The 17886-nt window shown below is 34.5% G+C and overlaps 2 protein-coding genes across 2 annotated transcripts; one reads left to right on the top strand and one right to left on the bottom strand.

Annotated features, from left to right (window-relative positions):
• Positions 1–2302: 2302 nt before the first annotated feature.
• On the bottom strand, positions 2303–2557 carry LOTGIDRAFT_69650 (hypothetical protein; the record flags this gene model as incomplete). The annotated part of the gene is made up of 1 exon (XM_009047619.1): positions 2303–2557. A coding segment is annotated over one exon (255 nt), but the record flags the coding sequence as incomplete, so codon positions are not given.
• A 13360-nt stretch (positions 2558–15917) lies between these two features.
• On the top strand, positions 15918–17304 carry LOTGIDRAFT_171423 (hypothetical protein; the record flags this gene model as incomplete). The annotated part of the gene is made up of 2 exons (XM_009047618.1): positions 15918–16108; positions 17127–17304. 2 exons carry the CDS (start codon positions 15918–15920, stop codon positions 17302–17304), a joined length of 369 nt encoding a protein of 122 aa, XP_009045866.1.
• Positions 17305–17886: the final 582 nt, after the last annotated feature.

The raw sequence follows: 17886 nt of genomic DNA, 5'->3' as shown, positions 1-17886 counted from the left end.
GAATCAGTCATAAAACATTGCGCATTATCAGAAATTTGATCCCTCAATCCTACCTCAACTCCAAAATGGTGATAATGGCCATCACAAACTTTACTTACCTCAACATTTTTTACAGTGTGCAACAATGTTCTAGGATCTTTCGGAAGTTGAGGATGGAATGGTTTCAATATACCTAGCAGATCACGCATTGATTTCCCGTGGATACTATGCTTTTTTGACCAATCCGCCAACTGTTTCTTTAGAACTACATCGTTATTGGTGTCATCACAATCAGAATCTGTATCACTGCCAGTATCGAAATCTAAAAAATAATCTTTTACGAAAGAATCTGTGTTGTCTCTGTTTGAATTTGAAGTGGTAGATATACTGGTACCTAAAAAAATATCTGATGCAGGAGCATCATCATGATCTGTAATAGAAATAATAGAATTAGAACTAAATATGTTGTGATGTGAATTAAAGTCTGAATCTTCATAATATGCACCAGTATTCACTGAAAAATCACCACCTTCTAAAACTGGAGAAATAGGCCCACTATGTTTTGTTTCTGTTTCAGCATCCTCGCATCCAGGACTATTATAAATATTTTTCATATGTTTTGAAACATTTGATCTTACATTCCTGTAAGTCTGCCAATAAGATTTAGGCCTATACATCTATGCCTGAAACTGGAAAATGCCATATCAATAAATAAACTGAAATTAGTAAAAAAAAAACAAAACAAAGAAACATTGAAAGGGTAAGGTTATGCAGGTTATCCAAGAATTATGTATAATGCTAGAGAATAAATGTTAGATCTAAAAACTAAGTGAAAACTTGGCACTCACATAAATCAGTCGTTTACCTGTAATGATTAAGATATATTTCTTTTCAATTCTGTAAGATAAAAATTTAAATGTAAATATTGGATTTGATCCTGATAACTCATATGGCTGAAAAGACGCGCGTAAAGTCACGAGCGAGCGGCGTTCCGCAATCTACACGTCATAAAATCTAAATAAAAAAAATATTTCTTTTAATAATCTGACATATTTATGAAATTCGTATTCTAGGAAGGGAATCCCATAAAAAATCAATGAAAAATAATTTAAAATCCATGGTATTTTTTTCGAGCCTGATACTCAATGGATGTACTTGATTTCACATCTACTAGGCCGTAGTAGCGTTAAACGGGCATTATTAGCAATACTAATATCAAAGTGAAGAAACCGAGCTGCAATACCATTAAATATATATGATTTATGAGATCTTTGGTTTCTATGATTAAATGACACGCGAATTTGTACCATTAGTTTGTATTTGAGTTTCATAATTTTCGATTTAAAAACCAATCAAGTTCAGCCGAAGTAGAGATCTGCAATAAACCCTGAATCGAAGTAAACGACGTTGATTATGTGGTCAAAGGGGACAATCGAAAGTTGACCTAATTAGGTTTCGGGGAAGGGAGGGTTTGATTCTCCCAAATGTACAGGCCTAGGGTGGAGCAGACACTTTATTTAGAAATTAGGATTAAGGGTCTTGATATTGGGTTTTCTTCTGTTCTTATTCTGATCTGAAATTAGAAAAAATAACTCGCCCGATGGGCGAGAAGTATAGTATCTGTTATGTACTTATTGTTTTTAGTTTACTATGAACAATATTATCATTTAAGTTCTTATTTTTTGAATATACAACTTGACAGATTTTGACGAAAGTTGGTAATATTATTCATTATCGCCTCAAAAAGTTCAAAAGAGGTGTATGTCTGAAGGTTGAATATTTCATACTGGTGATTGTTACTGTACTGATAAATCTTTTTATTTATAAATCAAAGCTGCCAGTGGGCGTATATGCTTTGCCTAGCAAGCTATATATTGAAGATTAAAACGACAAATAAACATCAGTTATTCTTCTCTGACCTACCAGTATCTCTTGACCTCTCTTGGAGCTACCTCCAATGTGCAATATATCGATACCCAGATAATGCCAGAGTTTAAAGTCGGTAAATTTACTTTTCGATGTATATCACGATTATCGATTATATTCATTTATATATTTACGAAATATAGATTGTTTGGCGCTCAGATTGTTTGCCGCTTAGATTGTTTGACGCTAACATTCGTTGGTGCTTAGATACCCCGTGTAAACAAACTGGACCTGTATATAGAAGAAATTCAGTTGCTTTCCATCTATCAACCTCCTTCAGTGATCTACCTTTGCGAAGAAATTCACGAGGAAGAAATTTACCTACCTCTATAACACTAACCGATAGTCTCTTTATGGTGTGAGCAGAAAGTTTGCAACATGCCAGAGGGCCTTTGACCCAAAATGAAAGAAGACGTTTCATGACGCCTAGGCACACCAGATGCATGAAATCTAATGGAAACTGACTTACCATTCCAATATTAAGTTCTGTAAATGGATAGGTTGCCAAGTGATGTTCAATTTGGGCCATTTCATCAAACTGTGCATCAGTTCTTAAATCAGAATCTATATCTGGAAAAGTGATTTTGTTGGGATGCTTACCTTTCTGGACACACTTGTCACATCCGAAATAACCACTGTGGCCTTTTACTTGCTTTACATAAGCTCCAGCAGGAGTGTCACATATTACACAAGATATACTTACCTTGAACTTACTATCCAGTTCTGGAACAGAAAAAGGGTCATTTTCAAGCCTTTTCATTTCATTAATGAAGGGAAGCAAGTAACAATTGAAGATTAAAACGACAATTAAAAGGAAATAAACATCAGTTATTCTTCTCTGACCTACCAGTATCTCTTGACCTCTCTTGGAGCTACCTCCAATGTGCAGTTGGTCGATACTGAATAATATTACTAAGTTTTGTAAAAATATGTTAAGAATTGTGCCATCTAGAGTGTTAACGAACTAAAATTGAAAAGCTTCATCCTTGAGTGATTACAAACACTCATAAAGAAAAGTCGGTCATTTCAAGATGGCGATGATCATTTTCATCCGGGTCGTTTTTTGTCATTTTAATTTTTTTTGTATAATTAATTCAAATATGGAGGTGATTTTTGTCCGCAATCAAAATATCTATCTGCTTGTAAATTTTCAGATTTTAAATAAAATTGTAGAAGTTGAAAAAAATCCTGAAGTCATCATACACACTTGTTATGTTGTATAAGATATTATAAATCTTCTGAGGTCATATTATCAAGAATCAATTTGCCTGCCACCATTTTGTGATTTGACTCTTCTCTTGTTCAGTCGTTTCTAAGATTGTGACGTCATACTGTAATTTTAATTTTAATGCATTCCACCATTTGTTGTTTGTTTGGTGAAGTCAAAACATTTTTGACGAAACGTTGGGTATTAAAGGATGGTATTTGATGTCAAATTTTATTATTTATTACACCAAGTTGGTTTAAGTAACACAGGAACGACAGAAGATTCTTGCGATGTGGGCATTAGATTTTCCCACCACATTGATCAGTGCTCCAGATATATTTCGAACAAACGTTATTCTTCTGTAATGGCAATATAATTTGGATGGATACGTTATGAACTTGCTAGATTTAGGTTAAAAAGCTGTTTCTATGATGATTAATTCTACGTAAATCCTTTTTTTTTCAGTTCTATGTTTGGCATGTGAGAACGTCCAGATAACTAGACCATCTTTATGTGTGCACAGCTTAAAGGGGAACTGCATTTTTTTATGAATTATAACCTAAAATAAATTTTTAACACAATAATGGAGTTATTTTCATTACGATATTTCATCTCGTTGCTGAGTTATAACGAGCCATTTTTTAATTAACCCTCTAAAAAAAAGATCACTTTGATCATGTAGATACATAAATATAAAAAGCCTACTTTATTATTTAAAATATTTTCAGGTATAATTTACGACAATTTTTGATACTGAAAATGTTTTACAAAAAAAAGCGGAATGCCCCTTTTACGTTTGATCTAGTCGTTAGTAATGAGCTATTTTCAAAAATATCGAAATATCGCCGAATCCTGATATATTAAGGTAGTTAAGTTTTTGTCCCGATAAGATCATCAACATAAAACAAGTAACTTAATATTTAAAACACACGCTCTTTTCATGGCATTCATGGGGTGTTTTTAATGTTTTTGTTATACATATAAAACCATACCTAAGAAATATCGCGCCGTATACTCAAATTAGAGCAGCAGCTTTGAGTACACTGGTCAAACAAACATGGTGTGAATGAGTGTCGGATCATGTAAAAATGCTAATTTATTCATCACCCTGCCTCCCACATTTGGCCCCCAAAGAGGCCCCACATTTCTCGCTAGAGTAAACAAACAGTACAGATTGAACTTCGCCAAACAAATTACTTGTTGCATAGTACCTGTGTATATTTTTTTTTTTGTTGATTTTTTTTTTCGTCCACGGCAGGCCAGTTTTCTCGAAAACGGCAACAGGTACGACAAAACGGTCTTCGTGGCGTTTCGTAACTCGTGGCTAATCCCAGCTTAAATGTAAAACGAAAATATTCTGAGCAACATGAAGCAACGTTAGCAACAAACGGAAAATGGACTCTTGAGGGCGTGTTTATCAACCGATTTTGATCGGGTTTCCTTCATTGTATTTCTTGTACATATGATAGTAGTTGAAAATTTTCGATTTTTGAAATTTCGTTCGATACTTTTTTTCGTCCGAAATTTACTGGATTGACTTGAAACTTATATGGTGTAGAACATCAGCATATTGGAATAAAAGCACACATTCAAAAATTTTTGATCACTTCTGGTTTCGATGTTAGAACTTCCGGTGGTATCACTTCCGGTCAAATTGAGTTATGTCAAAAATAATATATGCATTATATTATCAGCCTTAATACAAACTTAATATGAATAAGGCAATGCCTTAAAATAGAGCGCGGCTTTTCATCCAGACACATTGACTTACCTAATTCTTAAAATGATCTTAAATCCAGGTTTTCTAGCAGTAGGGTGGTTCACTACTACTATGGTCTTATCTTCTAACATTATTACTAGAAAGCAATATGTCCCGATATCCAGGCAATTCATCAGGACATTGCCACGTATTAAGACGTAGGGATTGTCTTTTGATATAAAAAATAATCAAATATAATAGTTCAACATATTAGGTTTATTTATGATGAAATACAGGAACGGCTTATAACACAGTTCAAATCAAATCTTCTCACACCATGAAATCAATGAATAATATTGATAAAGTTACAAGTCACTGTAACTGCGACTGAGAACCGCAACTGGTTAGAAAAAACAGTTCCTGATTGTAACTTCCAAACTGCTGTCAAACCAACAGAACTCTCAAAACGAGCTAAATATTAACAAAAAGTTTTTATAGCATCCATGTGCTTATTTTCAACAGGAAGTACTAATCATCTAGGAACACTAGTCTTTTCCTCCAGACGTAAATGCCAATTCAATAGACAATATAAAAATGCAAGATTATCCAGACCAATTGGATTTAGACCACAAATATTAAATTATTAATAAAATTGGAATTAGACCACAAATATTTTCTTACATTGAAATAAACTTAATGTAGCCACACCAGCCCCTACATAAAAATCCTTAAGGGCGTTTTTATGTAATCACGAAGTAAAAAAGGCTACCATAAGTGGTAAACAAAAAATAATAAACATATGGACCTATTAATCATGTAATTCCAGTAAACAATTTTAGTAACTGGACGTGTTAATATGACGCTAGAATCTTTAGATTCTTCACAATGAGATGGTTTAGCACTTATAGCTACAGTAGAAGCGGTTTTAATCTTAACAGTTCGTACTAATCCGTCATCCGATTTAATAACATCAACGATGCGGACAAGCGGCCACTGACCTCTGGAAAAATTACTGTCTGCAAGAAGCACAACATCACCAATCTGTATGTTGTTACGTTTAATCTGCCATTTACTTCTTTCAATTAAAGTAGGGATGTACTCTTTTATCCATCTGCACCAAAATATATTAGTAAGTAAGGTATTGTGCTTGACGCCACTTTCTCTTTAAGTAGAGTCCTTTACATCAAAAATGCCTGGTGGTAAACTCGAGGATGTAGATCTAAGATGTAGTAAATGGTTAGGTGTAAGTGGCGCTTCATCTGAAACATCATCACTAACTCTTGTAAGTGGTCTGTTATTTAGAATATAACAAACTTCAGCCATAACTGTGGATAAAACCTCATCAGTTACTAACTGGGAACCAATAACCGAACGTGCAACTTGTTTCACTGAACGAACCAATCGTTCCCTTACGCCACCCATATGACTGGCGGCAGGTGGGTTAAATGACCACTTAACATTTTTATCAATACAAAAATTATTAAACTTAGCCTGATTAAAAGATAAAATAGATTCAGACAACTCTTTTTCAGTCTTTGTAAAGTTACTACCGTTATCGATCCTTATCTCTTCAGGATAACCTCTCAAACTTATAAAACGTCTCAAACAATTAATAACAGAATCAGTGTCCAGAGAATGTGCTATCTCAATGTGAACTGCACGAGTAGTATAACAAGTTATCAAACAACCATATCTTTTAACAGTACTCCTGCTTTGTTTTACCAAAAGTGGTCCAAAATAATCAATCCCAACATAACTAAAGGGGGGTTTATCTGGTGTAAGTCGTTGCTCAGGTAAATTAGCCATAAACTGTTCCTCGGTACCTTTAGACCTCCGTTGACAGATTATACACCTACTGACAACTTTACGAACTGCTGATCTACCTTTGACTACCCAATATTTACACCTTAAAGAAGATAATACAGATTCTTGACCTAAATGACCTACATCAAAATGATGTGACCTAATAATCAAGTCTGTTACATGATTTTTATATGGTAATATAAGTGGATGCTTCAATTCACCATCAACAGGACCTTTATCAAGCCTTCCACCAACTCTCAATAGTCCATCTTTAACTTGTGCATCTAATTTTCTTAAACAGGATTCCTTAACACCATCAGGAAATGATTTGGATTGTACAATTTTAATAATATTGCATTCAGCTGCTCTAACTTCATCAACTGACAACTTAGACTCAAATTTAAAACCTTTTCTTAAAACTCTACAACGAAGATATTTTTTGACTCTTATCAATAAAGCAAATACTCTCTTTAACTTTGACCATGAAGAAAATCTTTCAAACAATTTATCAAAAATATCTTTGGCTTCAGTATCATTGGTAATATAAATTTGGACTTCCTTTCTAACTTCAGGATCTGTGTCCTTCAAATCAGGAATACTAACTCTTTCTGGCCAAAACGTTTCTTCTCTTCGTAAAAATTTTGGTCCATGTATCCACCTAGGGTTCTTTAACATAATACGTAGTCTAAGTCCTTTAGACCCATCATCAGCTGGATTAACATCACGATTAACATATCTCCATTCCGAAACTTCTGAACCAATGTGAATCACTGTAATTTGTCTGTCTATTTGATTCGAATGTATGAAATCTCTTCGATTCGTTTTGGATACACTTCAGTACTGACATAGAGTCTGTCCAAAAGGTTACACTGGTAATAGGTAAATCAATTTCATCTTCAATGACTTTCCGCATCTTCACAGATATAACTGCTGCTGATAATTCCAAACGTGGAATTGAAATCTCACGTATTGGGGCAAGTCTGCATTTTCCATAGACGAAAGCACAATGAATGTGATCTCTACCAAATCTTAAATATGCAACAGATGAGTATCCAACTCTTGAGGCGTCAGAAAATATGTGTAATTGAATGTCATCACAGGTTTCAACTAACTTTGGTTTGATTCAACGATCCACTGTAATAGAGCTCAAACCAGCAAGATCTTCCAGCCAACGATTCCATTCAAGTTTGTGTTCAATGCTAATTTCATCGTCCCATCCAAGTTTCTTTCGGCTCAACATCTGCAGGATGAGTTTTGCCTTCATTATAAACGGTGCAATAAACCCAATTGGGTCGAATAATGAATACACCACTGATAAAATCCCACATCGTGTGGAGGCAATATTAGATGAATACATAAGTTTTTCACTGGCTTCCCAACGAAAAGTATCAGATTCTGTGTTCCATTTTAGTCCAAGAGCACTATGGGTAGGCAAATCCATATTCAAATCAACAATAGTTTTGGCTCTTTCTTCTTCAGGTATCATTTCCAAGAGTTCTCTAGAATTGCTGCACCATTTTGTCAGTCGAAATCCGCAAGTGGATAACAAATTAGAAAGTTCATGATACAATTTTAAAGCTGTTTCTATAGAATCAACCGACTTCATTAGGTCATCTACATACATATTATTCTTCACCGACTTCACGGTTTCTTGATCAAATTCACAACCAAAAAGATCTGCACATCTTTTCACACAAAAATTTGCCACACCAGGAGATTAGCACCAAATATATGCTTCTTCATCCGGTATTCTTTAACATCACCATGGTCATAATCGCCATCTTTCCACCATAAAAATCTTAATACATCAGTGTCTTTAGGCTCCACACTAACTTGGTGGAAATGGGCTTCAATATCTGCCGTAAACCCGACATGACCCTGCCTAAATCTAAACAAAACACCAATTAACAAATTAGACAAATCTGGACCCTGTAATAACTGACTATTCAATGAAGTATTATGAAACTTGGCCGCACAATCAAAGACGACTCTGACCTTTTCTGGCTTTAATGGATGAGTTACAGGATGGTGTGGTAAGTACCATATAGGCCTATCCTTAATATGTATATCTTCAAGTGGTATCTTTTCAGCATGTCCCTTGATTAGGTAATCATTAATTGTAGTCTGATACTTGTCAAATAATTCAGGATAATTTTTGAATCTTCTTGACAATCCATCTAGTCTATTTGCAGCTAAAACTCTATTGTTAGGTAAAAATGGTGGGTTATTCCGCCATGGTAAGGAAACTTGAAAATGACCATCTATCAACTTTGAACTACCTTCGATTAAACTCAAAGCTCTCTTGTCTTCAATAGAATAACCAACTTTACTTTCCACTTCCAAGTCACCAAAATCTGTGTTCCATAATTTAGCTAACTGCTGCTTCAAACTATCTTGATTAACAACTGGACTATCAACCTTCAAAAAATTAACAGAAAAATCCTTAGTACAAATTTGACCCATAGGACCTAATACCATCCAACCTAAACTATACTTAATAGCAATAGGATCGTTTTCTTCACCTTGTCTAAAATCAAACGGAATAAATAAACTGGGCTTCTCCCGAACTCCTATAAGCAATGTAACTTCATTCCAATCAAAATCTGGAAATTCAATATCACTCAAATGTGAAAACCCTTTCAAATCCTCAACTTTAGGAATTGATGAACTTGCTATTGGCAAAGAAGATACAGTCCTAACATCATCAAAATTAACAATAGTTTCACCATCTAAAGATTCAACTACAAAATCCACCAATTCACTGTCAACTTTCTGTGAACCAGTAATACCAATTAAAGTAAATGAACTCTTCTTCCCAAATATATTTAACTTATCAGCTACTTTCTGTAAAACTAAAGTTATCTCTGATCCAGTGTCCTGCAAAGCATAAGTATACTTAACAACATTACCACCTTTCTTTCTAATCTTAACTGGAATAATACCAATAGAAATACGACTGTTACCAGCCCCAGTTGCTGCAGTAACAGTAGCTACCGAAATATTTGGAATACCATGCAACAAAGTATTGTGATCAACATCATCACATACCCTACATTTAAAATTAGATTTATCACAAATCTTTCCAGAATGCCTATTTAAACAGACAAAACAGAGATCAGCTTTTTTAACAAACTCGATACGTTCCTTTGTGTTAAGCTCTAAAAACTTAGAACATCTCCAAATAGGGTGTGAAGAAGAACATAAACTACAGTTACTTCTCTTTACAGGATTATTAAATGTCTTCTTACTATCACCAGTATTAGAAGCTTTGGTATACATAAATTGGTTTGGAACCTTTGTTAAAAACCTTCTTAGAATCACTACTATTGTGGTCTGGTTTTCTATTATAGTTCGACAAATCCTCTCCAAACTCATTATTAACTAAACTAGCTCTTTCTTTCACAAAGAACAAAAAGTCTACAAATTTTGGTCTTCCACCTGACTTGATTATTCTACCAGCTATTTCAGTCCATTTAGCACGAAGAAATAAAGGTAACTTTCTATTAAGCTCTATCAAAGTACTCATATGGTTTAAATCCTGAGTATATTCATCACCCATTCCAGTAAGGATTCGTAATGTTATTTCTAATTGTCTTACATAAGTCAATAGATTAGCCCCATCAGCATTTTTAACAGGAGACAAATTGGCTAATTTAAGCATGTGGGCTTTCGCAATGATATGTGGCAAACCAAAGTTTTCACGCAAAGTTTCTTTAGCAGTTTTAAATGCTATGTCATTGGGTAAATTTACACAGCTTTCGATAGCTTCCCTGGCTTTTCCAGAACAGTGTTGTATCAACAGTTGCAACCTGCGGGATTCCTCTGGATTACCATCCTCCAACAAAGTTTCGAAGCCACGAATAAAATTCACATACTCCAAAGGTTCACCATTAAATACTTTATACTCCAATTTTGGCGTTGAAACAACCTGACACAGTTTTTGCACTAAATGTTCTGTAGTATATTTAATGTCACCAGGAGAAGTGCTACTTGGTGCTAACTGGGGAACATGATTGCGATTAACATCATAAATAGATTGTGAATTTTGACACTGAGGCGGAATTACATGACTAATTGGCAAATTATTACTATAAGTTACAGCATTTGACAAAGGATTACTATTTGGCACGTAAGATAAACCATTTGACACATAATTACTATTTGGCAAAGTAAAAGAATACAAATCATCAGCCTTAAAAGGTGAATTAAATGAATAAGAATTTGCGGGTAAATTAACTGAGCTAGATGATATAAATGCAGTATTATGATTAACAGATACATTATCAACATATGAATTAACAGGGTAATAAGCCAAACTGCTACTAACTAAAGGAAATGTATTACTAGATACAGGTGTAGTACTTATAACATTTACATGATTAGAAACAGGCACAGTAGAGCTATAATTAGGCACCGAAAATGAAACATGGTTAGACACAGTAGGCCTACTAAAAGGTGTGCTTATGCTATGACTATTAACATCATTAAACAAAGTTGGGTTTACAACATTGTCTATAACATCATGTTTTTCTTCTGGGTTTTCCATGGAATGACTTAATTCTTCAAAGTCGGCTTGTTGTTGTATCGATAAACTAATCTTGGCTTCTTCCACCTCCAACTGAGCTTCCAACATCCTTCTTTCATTAACAATGGCTATTTCTTTCATAGACAAATCATACATAAACTTAGCATGTTTTTTTCTCTTCTGGGCAATTTCTAACTTTTCCTTTTTACGTAGGTAAGAATTAGTCGATGCACTGCTACCATGATAACTACCCTCAAATATTTTTGGTCTAGGACTTACTTTGTTTTTTACACATTTATAAGAATTAAAGTGTTTATCACATTGCGATTTTTTGAACACTATATTAGTATATTCAGGATCTGACGGTGATTCACTATCTTTTTCAGTTTTATCTACCAGTGTTTTCCAATAACGTTGTAAAACATCATATTTATGTTCAATGTCAATAAATTCTTCATTATTGTTAATTAAAAGGCTTATTTCTTCACACAGTCTATAGACAGTAGAATACAAAACTGGAAGTTCCACCGACATCTCAATTTATAAAAATGTCACTCAAATTTAATATATTTAAAGTCACTCACAGAAGAGGATGTTTTTCTAACTTAATGTCCCGATATCCAGGCAATTCATCAGGACATTGCCACGTATTAAGACGTCTTTTGATATAAAAAATAATCAAATATAATAGTTCAACATATTAGGTTTATTTATGATGAAATACAGGAACGGCTTATAACACAGTTCAAATCAAATCTTCTCACACCATGAAATCAATGAATAATATTGATAAAGTTACAAGTCACTGTAACTGCGACTGAGGACCGCAACTGGTTAGAAAAAACAGTTCCTGATTGTAACTTCCAAACTGCTGTCCAACCAACAGAACTCTCAAAACGAGCTAAATATTAACAAAAAGTTTTTATAGCATCCATGTGCTTATTTTCAACAGGAAGTACTAATCATCTAGGAACACTAGTCTTTTCCTCCAGATTCAATAGACAATATAAAAATGCAAGATTATCCAGACCAATTGGATTTAGACCACAAATATTAAATTATTAATAAAATTGGAATTAGACCACAAATATTTTCTTACATTGAAATAAACTTAAAATGGTAGCCACACAATATTCCCAGTACTCACAATAGTATTTACACTAGACAAATAAACTGTGCTATTAGCCTAGTATTAGTATTACTATACCTAATCTAACTTCCGCTGGTGACTGCGCATATGACCACGTGACAAGTTGTCTTGTCACTTGTCTATCGAGCCATCGAACAGTGAACACTTCAAAACATCATGTCATATTGTTCAAGGACGCAGTAAACATGATGTTGTTTGGGTTATTAAAGCTTGGAGAACAAAATCTATCAAACAAGAACACCGATTTAAAAAAGACCAACCCATTGCTACCCTTTCAAAGGATGAAATTTTCCAAAAAATTAGAGAAATTGGTTTTGGCAGTAGTGTCGTGGTCATCCAGTACCTTTTCTACTGTTAATGTAGTCTTTATCACCCAGACGTCTACAATATGTGTCTGAGAGTTGTTTCGTTTTAATAACTATGAATCAATATATGGCAGCCCCCATAGCCCTAATAATGCCTCAAATTCGGGAAGAATGACGAAACCTTAAAAAAAGACTTGGAAAGTTATGTCAAGAATTCGTTGATTAACGTAAACATTAAAATTTAGCGATTTGATAACGTAAAAAATAACGTTTTCGTTAAAGTGTTTCTCAAAAGCACTCGTTAACTTAACACGTTAACTTTCAAACGTTATTTAACGCTTGTCTTTTACATGTGATTAGCCCTAGATACATTTTCTTCCGGTTGGCCCTTCACATGCGCAACGCGAACTTGACCTCAACATGGCTGAACATGGATAAACAAATCTAAAGAAATAGTCGTCTGAAATCTTTCGCGGTAAGTTTTTATCAATTAAGTTTCTTGACTGATGGCAATGGAGGATAAAAAAAACAAGAAAACCTAAATGGGGAGACAGGGAAATGACAGTCCTTTGTCAATCAGTGGCTGATAATTACCGGATAATAAAAGGTAAGTTTTCGCCGTCCCTGACTCAGGAAAAAAAATTGCAATATGGCGTGAAATTTCTGAAAAGTAAGTAGGCCTATGCCTAGATCACGATCTAGTTGTGCTACTGGTTGTAGATTGAAAGTAGGCCTATGTCAATCTCAAATAGACTCAGTGGCGTATTTTTAGGGGAGGTGGGTGCTTGTGTGTTGCCATGCACCCCCCCCCCCCCCCTGTTGAGCCAAATATTTTGGTCCGATTTCACTCGAAAGTTTGAGCATTTTCATGCCAATGCTCCCCATCTCCATTTCTAAATACACCACTGATAAGGCTATGAGGATTGAAATTTTTTCATTTGAGATAAACACTCTTTATTTTAGAGTAAACGCAGTAACTGTATCCTGTGTTCGAACCCTGGAAGAAGTGAAAAAAAGGTGTCAGGATGCCCAAACCGCTGTCAAAAAAAAAAGAGAGTTAAAAGGAAGAAAGAGATGAATGGTACTGGTGGCTGTTCTGAGCCAGAGCTGATAGTACGTATGGATTGCAGTTTAAAATAAATGCTACACATGGTAGATACGCTACCAGATTTAATTGCAATTTCGTTTCTACATATTCTTGCAATTGATACTTCCACATTTGGCTTGACTACTGTAAAAGGGAATAATTTGAGTGCAATACATTATTTCAGTAATAAAATTGCAGGGATTGAGGGAGCTGTGGATACAAGTTGCCGCCAACCCATGTTGAGTTTGGCTCCACCAAAAAATGGTAACTATTTCTGTTCTTTTTACCAGCGTTTATCAAATATATTTAGAAATAAGAATCTACTTTTCCTGGATCAGTATATTCAAAGATCTCTATAAGAATGCAAGTTTATGCTGTGGCTCTTACATTGTATCCATTTTCAATTCTCTCATTTTAAGTTTTGTATGATTTCAAGCGGTCCTTGATATTCTCCCCTCCTTGAATCAAGTTCTGACCTCGTAAATTTTGGTCTCAATAGTTTTATTGGAGTGAAATCGCAACTGATCATTTGACTACTACACACCTATATCATGCTTATAACACTTACCTTTAATTCTTTATTTATATTAAAATATTTCTATCAATACAAACTTTATTGTAGATTGTAAGATTTCTGCGTAGTTCTTGTACTTTTGAAGACTTTTTACATATTCAAGACACCAAAAATGCTATTCCCCCTTAACCTTCCCTTAACTCTTTTTCTTTTCATAATTCAGATGCAAAATATGTTATGCTGAATAAGGTGAAATAACCATTGAAGGTGAGTGTGATAACACCTCAAATGGTTCGTCTCTTGGAGAAGTCCACTACCATAATACTGTTACTCTTGATTTTGCTATGCTTTGGAATTGGTATTATTTATGGATTGTATTCCAAAGTTTTTAAAAAAAACCTTAAAACCCAGAAATTATTCTTTGTCTCAAAGCTTGGGCATCCCTATTTGGCTTGTGATTATGGACATTATTTGGTAAACATGGCGTACTTCGCCTCCCTGTATCAATGGCACACGAGCCTCTATTGCCTTGTTATGTAATCTAAAGCAGGTCTCTATAATTCTTGAACACTTCAGGGGTTTGTATGGAAGGCTGCCTCCTGTCTTATGAATGCATCTGAAAAGAAAAAAGAATTCATGCCATTCGAAAATAGATTTTTTAAAACAATGATAATGATGGTCTACATTCTAATGGAGAATTTTTTCAAATATACATGTAATTTTAATATATGCCAAGAAAAGATTAATTACGGATACCTATACCTGAATCTTGATGACACCAAAAGCCCTTTCCACAACAGTTCTGGTTTTGCAGTGGGCTTTATTATATCTCACTTCTTGAGGAGTAGCTGGATGCAATAACGGCGTCATCAACCACGTTTTCAGGGGGTAACCTGGGTCTCCTAAGAGCATTCCACCTTCAGGAAGATTCATCACAGGTTCTGGAACACTTGAACTTTGTAAAATAAAAGCATCGTGTGTTGATCCAGGAAACCTGCTGTTGATGTTCAGAAATCTAAAAATATATAAAATTTACGGAAAATTTAATTGATTGTGATATTTCTTGACGAATGTATATCAAGGTGCAAACATTTTTGAGGGAAGTAACTCTTAATGGATTGTATACTTACTGGCCACAATTACTGCTGACGAAAGGGCCTAAACTCCTGTTAGGAAATCTATAAACAATAATTATTATCGGCCGAAGCAGATTCCTTTTCAAAAACTAATATAGAGCTGTACCAAGTAAATGTAATATATTAAATGATTTATACATCGTGATACCATATTTTTTAATAAAAAGTATTTGGATTAGTCATAGCAACTGAATTTGAACAAAAAATATAACGATTGTATTCTGTAAATATACAATAATTCTTTTATCATTACCTCATTTTAGCATCTACTACAGCTTGGATGTTCAAGGAATGGAATCCCTTCGTGTCCTCGTGTATTGGACCTAATTCTGATTTCAAAAGTTTCAACCTCGCAAAATGAAGATTGGTGAGAAAACTGCAATTTATAAAATTATTGATTATAGTTTATAATGCAACATTTAAAAAAAAAACATGCCATATAACAGAAGGTTCATAGTGGAATATAAATCTGAATTTTATGTATAACTGAACAAGAGGTGCTGCTGTTTAGACTTACGCCTTCTTTTCAGAGCTTCCTGTGAGGATTCGTGTTGATAGGGGTACAGAAACAGATGTTATGACAACAATGCATTGTTATTTACTAAATAAATGTACTGAACATGAAGATCCAACCAACAATATTGTGTATGGACCATCTACCCAAAAGGTTGAAGGTTGGTGGCGAGAATTGCATCATAGGATGGAGTTATATTTTAAAGAACAATTACACCAGCTCCTAGAAAGTGGCTCCTATGATCCTGAAAATGAAGTTGACAGGTGTGTTATTTGAATTTATATACTGCATGGACATTATAGAAGGCAAAGTCTGCTAATATTTGACATTCTTGTTTCAACATTTGAAACATGTAATTGAAATAAATGAGTTACCGGTACTCAAAATGTGTTAAAAATATCATTAGTAATTTTTTATTTAGTCCTCCTTGAGCAAGCTCTATTTGGTTAGAAGGAACAGTTGGAACATAAATGGTTTTATGTATTACAGTCTTTTTTAATTGTATCTAACTCTTATTATGTGGTCGTATATTGCCATCTCCCTTTTCTGTCGGTCAGTCTTTCTGGCTTGTGAACACAATAGATAATACAGTTTTCAACTGATTTTAATGAAATTTGTTGTGATTATTTATATTATTAATTAAGATCTTGGTATAGCTCTAGTTTGAGGATTTTTTAATGAACGGTTTTGGGTCATAGACCTCATTCACGCGTCATATTGAATCCAGAACGAGGTTGGTGTCACTAACAAAAAAAGGTAACAGCGTGACATTGCAGTAAAATGGCTACCTTCTCAAAATTAATCTTATTTTACATCATTTTACGTCATTCATTCAAATGACGTCGTAATTTGTGTTATGAACAGACGAAACGTGAATAAGGTGTATTGTCCAAGACTTAGTAAGAACGCACCAAAATTTGTTTGTGAACATAATGGAGACTATAGTTTTAGATGAGATCTTGGTCAAGTTCTAGGTTGAATTATTTCGATGAATTTCGGTTTTTCAGTAATTGCCCTTGATTTAGAAACAATGATAGACTTAAATCATGTGTAATGTAGATTGTGAACGCGATAGATGTGGCATTTTATGTCAGAATTTGGTTTAAATCAACAATATCTTTGACAAGTTAGATTTTTGGTGTGATTGGCGACCGCCCTTTGATATACTGAAAATGTATCAGGAAAGTGGGCGTATCTTACTAGGCAACCACTTGTTAATTAACCTGTGTCCTGTTATGGTCTCAATAACAAAACCTTATTAGAATTTTGTTTGTATTTCAGGAAACTTCTATCATTTGTTTTTATTCCTGTAATTCAGAAAGAGTTTGACATCTTTCGTCAAACAGTTTGGAATAACCACAGAGGAAGAAAAAATAGAAACAAAGATCTGCCTTGTGGAATTCCAGAACACATTTATTTATACCCAGAACAATATGTAGGACAGAATGTGTCATATTGAGTTGTCAGATGATTTGCTTTTTGAGGCACTTGAATTCTCAAAACTTACAGGAGGAAGTTGATGATTATATCACCAAGGATTTTCGAGCTCGGTGTGAGCTAATGAGGCTTCACAAGCATTTCTGTATTTGAAACAAAATTTTTAATATAATATCAATGTCCTCTATTGTTCAACATTTCACGATGTTTAACATTTCAAATTATTACAATTGAATTTTTTGATTCATTTCATAACCATATGGAATTGTTTACCTTGTGTCATCTTCCACATTCCCATGGCAGTAACACGAGGTGCATACCCAAGCAACACATCTCACCCCCACTTCCCCAAGTCATCAAATGTATATGCCCAAACAGCTGCAAATTAAAACTAGAGCCGTGCAGACGGGCACTGAGGCAGTGCGTATCACACCTGTAGCATTGAATGAAAATCGAATGCAACATAATCACCATTCGGCAATTCCCGGACAATTCGGCAATCAACGTTAAAGCTGAAGACACATACATGCCTGCTTTGCGGTAAACCGGTACGATTATGCGGTACCGTTGCAGCAGGTATGACACATACGCGCGGTCACTTTGC

The sequence above is a fragment of the Lottia gigantea genome (assembly GCF_000327385.1).
Source record: "Lottia gigantea unplaced genomic scaffold LOTGIsca_114, whole genome shotgun sequence".
NCBI lineage: Eukaryota > Metazoa > Mollusca > Gastropoda > Lottiidae > Lottia > Lottia gigantea.
This window is presented reverse-complemented; position numbering and strand designations above follow the sequence as displayed.